Source organism: Macrobrachium nipponense, chromosome 4 (assembly GCF_015104395.2).
Source record: "Macrobrachium nipponense isolate FS-2020 chromosome 4, ASM1510439v2, whole genome shotgun sequence".
In the NCBI taxonomy this organism is placed as follows: Eukaryota; Metazoa; Arthropoda; class Malacostraca; order Decapoda; family Palaemonidae; genus Macrobrachium; species Macrobrachium nipponense.
The window spans coordinates 15,516,666-15,528,355 of NC_061100.1; the positions used below are offsets into that span (position 1 = coordinate 15,516,666).

Here is an 11,690-nt window from a genome sequence, read left to right on the forward strand (position 1 = left end):
TCACAATGTGGCCCGAGAGAAATATATACGCTAAAGGCGAAAGAAACGCCTGCGTCACTTCTCTCTCCTGCTTCGTAGGCAGCTAACCTCATATAACCCATATATCGTATCTCATTTCGGTTCAAAAGCTGTCATTCATGTCACTATAGAATAGCTTTCTATTATTCCGTCCACTTTCTACTACTGTTCCAAGGATTATTACCTTGTGAATCAATTTCTTTAACAAGCGATATTTCTTATGTCTCCAGAGTACAATCCTTACGCATGCGCATAACTCCCCCAAAGTTCTGGCAAGTATACCTGTGGACAGTGACCTGTACTTTCTCCTGACTCATAATAACATCTTTCTGAAATGGAAACGCCAGATGGAAATATTGAAGAAGACTGGAAAGGGAGAAAAAAACTAGATTGATCTTTTACTTTCCAACGATAGGAGGTTCTGGAAAGACAAAGTGACGTGTGCAATTTGCCGCTCGCTCTGAGGGCCAAGAGAACGCGCGGGTGACCTTTTGATGGTTCTGGGGAATTTCGAGTCATTGGCGATTACCTCGCAAGACGCTAACGTATATATGGCTCAAACCAGAAAACCCATTAATCTAACAAAGCAAACTAACACTGAATGACTGGCCATATGCGACAATGGAGAGAAGGGAAATTAATAGAATAAAAATAGAAATTAAGACTATTATGACGAAACATTTCCTGATTTGTTTTCCTGAAGCAGCTCTCAAAACCAGAAAGTACCTTGATTATGGGTTGGTTTTGCGGAATTATTTCCTAATTTTTAATATTTAGAGAATTAAATTTTGGAAAACTTACGTAATTCCTACTTGTGAACAGTTTTTTTCCGGGTTTTCGCACCGACACGCAAAAAAAAAAGGGTAATGAATCAACACTTTTTCATTGAGTTTCGAAGATCCAAAAAAAGAACGCACCATGAAAAATGGCAGAATGTAATTTCCCTTATACAACACACGCGGTGAAAACTCCCAAAACTTGCTCTCCTTAATTAATGTCATATGGCCAGTACCGGTGACTGGATTCCTCCAACGGGGCTGTAAAGTATTCGATTTGGGGCCGGCCAGTCACCAAAACATCATTTGTTTCCCAGTGGGTGTCACTTCGGTCCCACGATACACTTCCGTGGAAGCCGCCTGTCTTTATTTTTTCTTAAGGTTAACGGGTTATCACTGCCTTCGCAAATAAACCAAACTTTTTACAAACAGATATTGACAACATCGCTGGATGGACTATTGTATTTTTGCGTATACTACGGTATCTTAGGTTGTAGGGTAAACGACCAATCAGCATCATTTCACTCGAAATGGCAACTTTTTTTCACTCGACATTTAATTGGTGAAGCAGCAACACAATTACATCTTTAAACATACCATTCAAAAGATTAAGTTTCAATCTTTTGATTGGTATGCTCACAGTTGCAATTGTCTTGTTTCACCCATTAAAAATAGTGAAAAAAGTGGTCATTTCGAGTGAAATGATGGCCATTTGGTCGTTTACTCTACTGCATTTTTGTGTGTACCACGGTATCTTAGGTTGTAGTCTACGTAAGACATTTAGTGAATATTGAATACAAGCTTGAATTATAATCATGCTCCCCCCCCCCCCCCCCCCCCCCCCCCCCCCCCCCCCCCCCCCCCCCCCCACCCCCCCCCCCCCCCAACCCCCGGCCCTAATTCAGCCAACAACACAAGCATGAATAGCTACTAACTAATACGAACTAAAGAATTTAGGCTTACCCACAACGGAGCATTTGACTTTAATAGTGGCCTACGTCAATATCGTACTTACAAATCACACCAGTATGAAGGAGTTTCAGCTTAATTTTTGGGGACTACCAAGTACATACCTCATTATATTCGACTGGAACTACGCCAACTCTGGTCGACAACCTGATGGGCACCAATATATATCAACTCTCTCTTTCTCTCCTATCAACACATTTGTTTACCGTGCGTAATAATCACTGTGATTACTGCGTAATTACCTATGCAACAGCAGTAACTCACTCTCTCCTCTATGCATCCATATCCGGAAAGATTAGGACATTTGTTCAAGTGAATGATGCAATTTCTTAGGGCACGGCGTGAGCACTGGCAAGTGGCAACTACCAACAACCCCCCCCCCCCCTCTCTCTCTCTCTCTCTCTCTCTCTCTCTTCTCTTTTTCTCTATATCTATTATTATTATTATATATATATATATATATATATATATATATATATATATATATATATATATATATATATATATATATATATATATATATATATATATATATATATATATATATATATATATTAAGGTTGAAACTGACGGCAATAATGAAGCTGCGTTAGTTTTCTAAAAGCTCTTCTTTCAATTTGTGGAAGGAAAACGCGACATTCAGTGATCACAACGAATGCGTCATTCCTCTTTCTTCTTCTTCTTCTTCTTTTAAAATGTCACTGACCGCATTACACTGAAGTTTCTTGTCATTTGCTGACTTTCAAGCCATCGATCGAATAAATAAAACCGCTAAGTTTTATTTTTTTTGCTTTCATAAAATCAAATAAGTTTATCAGCATCATTTTAATCGCTTAAAACAAGTGACTAGTCATTCTAAAACACTGAACCGTTTAAATTTTAAAAACGGATATAAAATTTAAACAATTGCTATACATTGATGATAAATGCTTTTATCTCAAAAGTTTTAAAGTTTCTCAAGATTATGAAAAACCTTTTATTTGTAAAAGAGTAAGTTCTTATATTTTTCATTAATTTGGACTCTCACGCCTTATCAACGGCAAGGCTTCGTTGTATCAAAAATTAAATGCTTCCTGCGATAAGTAACTGACGTTCCTTGTAATATTATTAGTTTCTCTTATATTATATATATGATATATAATGATGCTGACTGGTTTACTGATTTTTTCATCTTTATTTTTAATGTCATGCGTAGGAAGAGAGACTGAAAGTAACAATGAGGTGAGAGCATTAAAAGGCAATGGGAGCACATGATATTGAAGTCAGAGTGAAAAAAAAGGCTTTGCACCTGTTTGGCTAAATGGCCGGCCTTTTATCGAAGTAGTCTTTAAATTCATCGTTAGCTATTTTTTTTTTTACATACCTTCAAGATAAAATACATCGACAAATAAATAAAAGTCTCGTGAATGGATGATCGTAATTTGACAAAATTTGGTAGAATCATATCCTGGATGACCTCTTTTTAGATAATATGCTTTGGGTACATATGGATGGAAATGTGCCCCCCGGCCCCCACCCCGCAAAGGCAAATCGTTGAGCGGCAATTGTAATTCACCTACTCAAGTAAACAAATTAACTTGCTTTCACGTCATTGTGATAACTGACAGGCAGGGTAACCGAACCAAGTTAATATGACATCCTGGAGGGTGATGATTAGACTTAGCAATCAAATACATTTGATTGCAATTTCACCGTAATGGAAGAAAATGTGAAAAAAAGGCGTTAGTTAGAAATAAAACTGCGTGAGGGAACGAGATCATAAAAGAAAAAATGTTTGGAAATAGCATCGCAGCCTGATGCAATACCTTCGGGCCATTTAATAATAATAATAATAATAATAATAATAATAATAATAATAATAATAATAATAATAATAATAATAATAATCACTGGAAAAACCAGAGGCTGAAGTGTAGCTCCAGGACTCATGCAGAAGAGTGTGATCCTAGAAACGGCGCACACAGAGAGAAAAGTGATGGACTCCTAAGGAGGCAGGATGCAACCCGAAACCCCACACTATAAATACCACCCAGTCGAATTGGAGGACTGTGATAGAGCAAAATAGATAAATAAATAAATAAATAAAAATAATAATAATAACTTCTCCAATCTTACCTCCTCAACGAAAACTGCCGTCGGATGCTGGTTGTCTCTGGCCCAAGCCGTGGCCGATAAGATGATCAGCAATCCAGAAGAGGCCATTGACAAGATAGCAATACACATGAAACTCACGACGTAAACGTGAGCGTAAGGGCGTCGAGAGGCGCACACTCCGAGAAAGCCAGACACGCCCACCACAGCGCCGGCCCAAAGCCCCGCGCCCAGCGAGGAGAGGGCGGCTTGTAGGACAAGAGCGAGTGCCCCCAGGGAGATCATGAATATAGCCAGTATGAGTTTGAGAATGGCCAGTGAAAGTGCCAACTTCGCTGGGAAGAAATGTCCTTGAGGATCCACGGCATCCACGGTGCCCGAGACCGACCTCAGAGAGCGCCAAGTGAGTGCCCCTCCTCCTCCTCGGCTAGTGCCTCCGCCGCTGCTTCCTGGGGGTCCTCCGCCCCCTCCACTGATCCCACCTCTTCCTCCGCCGAGCAAGACGTCCCTTAGAGAGCCGCCTCCCTTTCCTTTGGTCATAACACCCATAGCTGGTTATCCTTTTGCTTCACAGATATATATTGATTATATTGTCATCTGGCGTTTTATGATTGATCAAAATAAATGCATTATGTTCAGCCTCATTCAGATTTTTCAGTCCATTCCCCAGTTATTATCTGTACAAATTTAGCACTTAGCACACTGGCATTTGATGTTAAGAATTTTATGATAGTACTACGATGCAATATTCAGTCTCGTCCAAATTTCTGTTGGATTAATGTTAATGTCTACCACTCTCCTTCTGCATTTTAGTATGTTTGCCACAGTTAATATACAATATTATCGTTTCATCGGATTTTATTTTCTAAAACACAAGACATTCAGTTTTATAGGAAGGTTCTCATTATATTAAATCTATGCAGGTTTTTCAGAACGTTATTTAGTACTTCATAAAATCTTACGACTGCAAATACATAAGAATTTCATATACTTCGAATTTTCACGAATGGTTTTTGCAGTAACACTATAGTTGTATTCTAATCTTCACTAACAGCGATTACAGCATCATTTGACTTATTCTGAATCCTCCCTTAATGGTAATTACAGCATCGATAGTTTTATTCGCAATTAGTACTTCAAAACATTACAGCAAAATCTTTAGCATCAGCGTTTTCCTAAGATTCCCAAACTGGAAAGTCAGAACGAAGAAGACACTCGGCCAATCTCATCATCTCCAGCAGAGCGCTCATCCACAGAACAGCGCCGATAGCCTGACTGACGCTGTATCCTGGCACACCTTCTCGGCACAACAGTTGCACTTAGACTAACGGGGTTGGTTCGGAATCGGAACTTCGGACCGTACGAGTCAGACAACGAAAGAGAGAGTATGTATGTACCTGGCCTGGGGAACGGCTGTTACTGGAACAACCCTCGTCGTCCCACGATCTCCCATTCCCTCGTTAGCAGGTAGGTACTACGTCGATATAGGCTCTCAACGTTTTGATGTTTGAAGTTGAAAAGCCAAATTACTTGGAAAAGTAATTTTCTATGAATTTCATGTTGTTTTTAAAATTTTTCTTTGTACTCTAAGCCGTACATGTATGTATCTACTTGTACGAAAGTATGTAAAGAGGTAAGCTATACGGTTATTATACACACACACACACACACACACACACACACATATATATAATATTAATATCTATATATATATATATATATATATATATATATATATATATATATATATGACTGGTAAAAATGTTCTGTAACAACAGAATTCCATCTAATAAAAGGAGCCCATACACCAAAATGTAGAGAGAAAAGTACTATATTTCAGAGACTGCTGTCTCTCTCTTCAGGTATACGAATGAGAAAAGTTTACAGAAAAGGTGGTATTTATACCAAGAGATTCGTCCACAAGTAAGCCAATTTAGGTCACCCCCGCTGATAATCTTCCTTTAATCTTCTTAAGCGTTGGTTGAATGAACACTGCGTCGACGATGTCCGATGTCCAATTCCCTTTTGAGATGTTCATTACCTGCTTCTCTTTTATTAAGGCCGATTCCATCATTTGACTCTTGTACCGGCAGTTGCTGCTATAAATTACACGTGACATATTCCAGTTTATTCTATGGTTATGTTCATTTATATGGTTGAAAAGGCCGAGTTCTGTTGTCCATACCTAACTGACCGTTTGTGTTGTATTAATCTCTGGGGAAGTGATTTACCTGTAAATCCGATGTAAGATTGGTCACAGTCCTGGCATGGGATCTCATATACCCCAGAGTCTTTGGGCGATGTCTTTTGTTGGACGTTAATCAGGGATTTGGCTAAGGTATTTGGGTAGGTAAATGCAAAAGGGTTGGATTTCCCAAGGGTGTGAGTTTACTCTCTTAATCGTCTCCAGGTGGGGAATTTTTATTTTATTGTTGGGTGTGTCTCTGGTCTTGTCTTTAGGGGGTCGGTAGAAAATTACGTTTGCTTTTGAATTGCTTTCTCAATTATATGGTCAGGATACTTTAAAGATGAAAGTTGCTTGCGAATTAGTTCAAATTCTTTTTCCAGGAAATCTGGGGAACAAATTCGTAAGGCTCTTAAGAATAGGTTGCTAGCTACACCTATCTTGATATTATTGTCATGATAGCTAAAGTAGTGAATATATGAAAGTGAGAACGTTGGTTTTCTGTATATGGTAAATTTGTATTCTGTCGTGTCTCTGATTATTAAAACATCAAGAAAAGGAATTTTGTTGTCTGTTTCCCATTCAACTTTAAATTTGATGCTGGGCACTAATGCGTTTAATTTTGAGAGGAATTCATTAAAATTACCCCACTTATTATCCCAAAATGTTAGTTTGTCATCCACGTATCTCATCCACAGCATGTTTTTGGGTTTTATTGCATTTATTACTGTAGTTTTCAAAGTATTCCATGTACAGATTCTGGCATAAAAATTAGGACTTAAAGGACTACCCATACTACACCCGAAGTTTTGCTTGTAGAATGATTCCCCGAATGAAAATACGTTATTAGATGCACATAATTCAACTAACTTTATTATTTTGTCAAGTGCCAAAGGGAAATGATCTGAATAGGGGGATAATTTTTCCCTTAAAAACTGAAGAACGTCCTGTACTGGTACTTTTGTGAATAGGGAGTCTACGTCCAGGCTTAAAAGTTTTATGTTGTGAAGTGGTATATGTGCTTCTCTGAATTTGTGACAAAAGTCTTCCGAATGTTTGATGTGGCTGGGAGAAAAAGTGCCTAAAAAAAGGGAGAAAAGGAGGCAGCTAACCATTTAGAAATTTTGTAATTGAAAGCTCCGGCGCATGAAACGATGGGTCTGAATGGAAGATTGTCTTTGTGAGTTTTGGGAAGACCATAAAAGTAGGGTAATTTAGGATTAATTACTTTAAATTTCTCTAATAGTTCAATACTCTTTTTGTCTTGGCCAATTAATCTTACTTTCCGAAAAAATTCTGTGGGAACGTTCTGGAGGGGATTTTTCGTCAGTTTTTCGTACGTATTTGTGTCGCTAAGGAGCTGGTTGATTTTGTCGAGGTAGAAGTCTTTGTCCATTATTACAATTTTGCCGTCTTTGTCGGATCTACTTATTATAACATCTAACTTTTTTAGCGAGTGGATGGCTATCATGAATCTGCGGGGAACAGGATATTTCTTATGAAGGTCAGTTAAAGCATTTAGTAACACTCCTTTTAAACATATCAGTCAAAATCTGCAACCTTTATGCTATATTGGCAACATGCGATGCCAAATTCGCCAACTGTAGATTCCAAAACTGGCGACTTTTGACGCTGAAATCGCAACTTTTGATACCAAAACCTACAACCTTTAATGCTAAAATAGCAACTTTAGATTCCAAAATCGTCAATTTTCGTCGACAAAATCGGAAACTAGTGATGTCAAAAATGGCAACTTACAGATTTCAAAATCTGCAACTTTAGATGCCAAAATCGGTCACTTTGGATTCCAAAATCTACAAGTACAATATTGCTCGTAAAAATTGACAACTTGTAGCGTGCCACTGCGGATATACAATGATACGTTCCCTTCGAATTTATCTCCGGAAGCACATCATCATCATCATCATCATCATCATCGCCTCGAACGTCGCACGACACAGAACCTCTAAAATTCTGCAACTCCTCAGCAGACTTCCACTCATCTCCAAACCTCCTTCCCGTCTCAAAGTTCTCATCCAAGATGGGCGGAAATCGATATTTTCAACGCAGTAGGCCGTTGACTCTCCCTAGATCTTGGTTTTCCAACTGACGCTGCCACTCACTATTCTTCCAAGGGTGGTGAGAAGGATACGTCCAAGTCTTTCTTACCTCAACCTGGAACTTCCATTTTTTCAGTTTGGTATTATTTCTCTCTATCCTGTCGTCTGACTCATAATATTCTTCCCAAATCGAGAATATCTTTAAATATTTCCAAATCACACCACAATTCATGTCCGTTTAGCAAGACAGAACTGTAATGTACTATATTATTATTCAGCCTGGCCATTATTTGTTTTGCACTTTTCAATTTTTTACTGAATTCCAACTCGAGAGAACCTGTACTGATTGTAATTTTTTCGGATATTCTTGAGAGACAGTAAAAAAATAATTTCTAGATTTCTAATTTTTTTTACATACCCGGTCTTCATTATTATTAATTTTATTAGATTTATTTTCAACTCCCATCTGTCAAGATATACGATGCATTTCATCAAGCAAACTTTGCATATTTTGCGGTGTTTTAATGATTAGAAAGCATCATCCGTATGTTTCAAGTCTGCCAACTTTCTAACATTAATCCAGTTTAGATCTGCACTTCTATACGCGATAAATTTTCATTACAGAATCGACGAGAAGGGCGAACATTTAAGGTAACAGAAGATTTCCTTGTGGCACCCCACTACTTGTTGAAATTTAGCTGACATTAGCTTTGCAACAGCTTCGTAACAGCTTCGTTCAAGGATAATTTTAATTAGCATTATATATTTACCAGGAATGTCATAAATTATATAAGATCTTCCATAATGATGGTCTTACGACACTGTCAAATATCTTCTCAAAATTACAAAAGCCAGCAGAAGTGGATTCTAGATTCCATACACCGTTATGCAGTCTTAACAGAAAGAAAATTGATCAGTTCACGTCTCACACTTTCTTAATCCAAATTCTTCATCTCTATGGAATTACTAATCCTTCTTCGGGCTATTGAAAATAAGCAACTGAATATTTCCATTATAGCCAATATATTTATAACATTCAATGAAAACATCTTTCTTTGCCATCTTTGCTATGAATTCCAGTTCCCAGTCATCAAGCTGTTTCCTCATTCCATATTCAGCCAAATATTGTAGTTAGTGTGCGCGGTGTCATTTACTTTTCAACTGAAATCATCACATGGAATTCATTGAGAATGCTTTCATGACTTCGTCACCTCAGACATTATGCTGCATTTCACACAGACGTTTGGAGCATAAGGAGTTAGTGATTGATTTCCAATCTTACATTGTTGACCTAGCAGTAGCAGTGAATTATGTACCTGAAAATAGTCAGTTGTGGTAGATAACCACTACGAATGAATTATAAACTGTCCAATATTAATCGATACTCACCGAAAAGTAATGGTTTTTGCCGGTGTTCATCGGAATATCCATTCTTGAGATAAACTGCCAATATACACAGGTGGCTTAGGGAATAAAATGAGTCATTTACTTCATGAATGATCAACGTTTACCTCTCCGCAGGAAGACAAGAATGACGTAAGTGCATCTTTCTCAAAGACTGTCACTCACTCAATCACTCATCGACATTCAGGTCTCACTGTGACCCATGACAAGATACGAACTGTCAACAATTTCTGGAAGCCACTCCACAGCCTGGGTCACTCCTGGGTCCTATGTTGCAGCAATACCTTGCTGCAGCCAGCTACCAATGCCTTTCCTGTTTTATGTCTATTTCTGTTGCTGCAGAACATCTAACATTTATGCCTTTACCGCATCTCCTGGCAGTTTTAAAAGAACCTCCTATTATGGCCAATGAGGATTAGGGTCTTACCCCTTCTAAGATCCTGTCGTCAAAAGGTTGCATTCGCTTGTTCCTCTGGTAGTTCAGGCAAAGTGCATGCATTCTGAAGGAAAGGTCATTTAAGCATGGAGACAGCTACAGTATAGTTTGTTCCAGCCATGCCTCCTTTACCCAAGTCTGTGTCAATCAGGTACAGTATTTGTCATCACAGCCAAGGTGGGTCTAGTCAGTTGAAAGAGACCCATTAGTACAGGAAACCTCTTCAATGGATAGTCACTATTAGTTGACTGTTGCATGAAAGCTGGCACTTCTTAGCAAGCAGACTTCCAAGAGGAACCCTCTATAGTTCCTCCTCGTCATCTAGTGATGCTCTTACCTCTTCAATATCAGCAGCCACAATAGGTTAAAAGATTCTCACTTGACAACGCCCAAGACTCCTGTTTCCTATAACATCTGAAGCCTCCTGGTCCTTGTCTGCTCCAGCTACACCTGCTCCCAATTAGAAGACCAACTTGCCTATTACCATGATAGTTCACACTCTCATATTTTCCAATGTAGACATAGAGAATTCTTACAATGTAAAAAAACGGATTCCTTCTCTGGAAATATGGATCGGGTGTGCAAGGTCTTCACTCTTTAAAGACCACTATGTCAGAAGAGGGAGGCTTTAATGATGGAGTTGAGGTAAAATGCCACTTTGGACAAACCAGCTAAAATCCTTTATAACTCTCACTGGCCTCTGCAGCATCACATATTGTAAAAGACGTCAAAACCCGAATGGAAGGCAGAGGTATGGTCAAGAGATGCGGCTGCCTCATACTTTTCCTACCACTCCTTCTTCCTACCTAACCATATGCTGAGGTTTTACAGAATTCAAGACAGTTCATCTCAGGTACCACTTATTTTCGGCATGGAGGGTATCCAGAGCAGACTCAAGCACTTTCATCTCATCTTCTATAACCCTCTCACTTGCAGAGAGCGACATAACTGCGATTCCTCTGGAAGTTCATTTCTGCCATCAACTAGCAGGAATGGGTCGTCTTGCTTTCTGCAGTTGACAAAGGAGGACAAGTAACGGGAAGCAGGTGCTAGGACCAAGAGAAGGTGCTTTTGCTGGGTAGGGGCACTGATCTTGACATTTGTATGGATATGTCATTCATGGTTAATTCTGTCATGAATACAGACGGAGGACTCAACCACCATCGACTTGTCTTAACCACAGGCCCTACAGACACCAGATACCTGATGGTCACAGACTTCTTGAAAGACCTCTCAAACAAGATGACACTGATGGTGAGGCAATGATGAATGTAGGTTCTTGTCTTTTTCCAGGCAGCATTTGAGTTTGGGCAGAAGTCACTCTTCCGTGTCTTTTTTTTATAGAGATCAAGACAATAGAGGAAAGGTCATACCTTTGAAACAGTTCTTCCCAATAACCCCTGTCAAGCTGTCTCCAGCAGGTAGACGTCGGTTATGATTTGGTTAGACAAGGTTGAGAGTTGGTGTCAAAGTCTCTCACAAGGGAAGGAAGATGTCTGCTCGGCTACAGAGTCCATCAGTCAGTAGGGGATTGTTTACAGATATACAGTATTGGAAATTCTAGTCCTCATAGGGGTACCACATAAGAGTGTATTTTGAGCTACACGCTGTAGACAGTAATAATGGTTCTTTACAGCATTTCTTCAACACGAGATTTATCTTTTCTTGTTTAGCAGTCTTATTTCTTCAACATTACTTTGTCCTATTTTTAAATCTCTTTAAGAACAGATCTCTATGACCCTGTAAGTGTC

The 11,690-nt window shown here is 38.9% G+C and overlaps 1 protein-coding gene across 1 annotated transcript in view; it reads right to left on the reverse strand.

Moving 5' to 3' along the window:
• Nucleotides 1–5,219, reverse strand: part of LOC135210730 (uncharacterized) — an 87,863-nt gene extending 82,644 nt beyond the window's left edge. Inside the window, exon 1 of the mRNA XM_064243551.1 lies at nt 3,879–5,219. Within this exon, the coding sequence (XP_064099621.1) occupies nt 3,879–4,403 (525 nt within the window). The 5' untranslated portion in view covers nt 4,404–5,219. The remainder of the gene's footprint in view (nt 1–3,878) is intronic.
• Between the last annotated feature and the right edge of the window lie 6,471 nt (nt 5,220–11,690).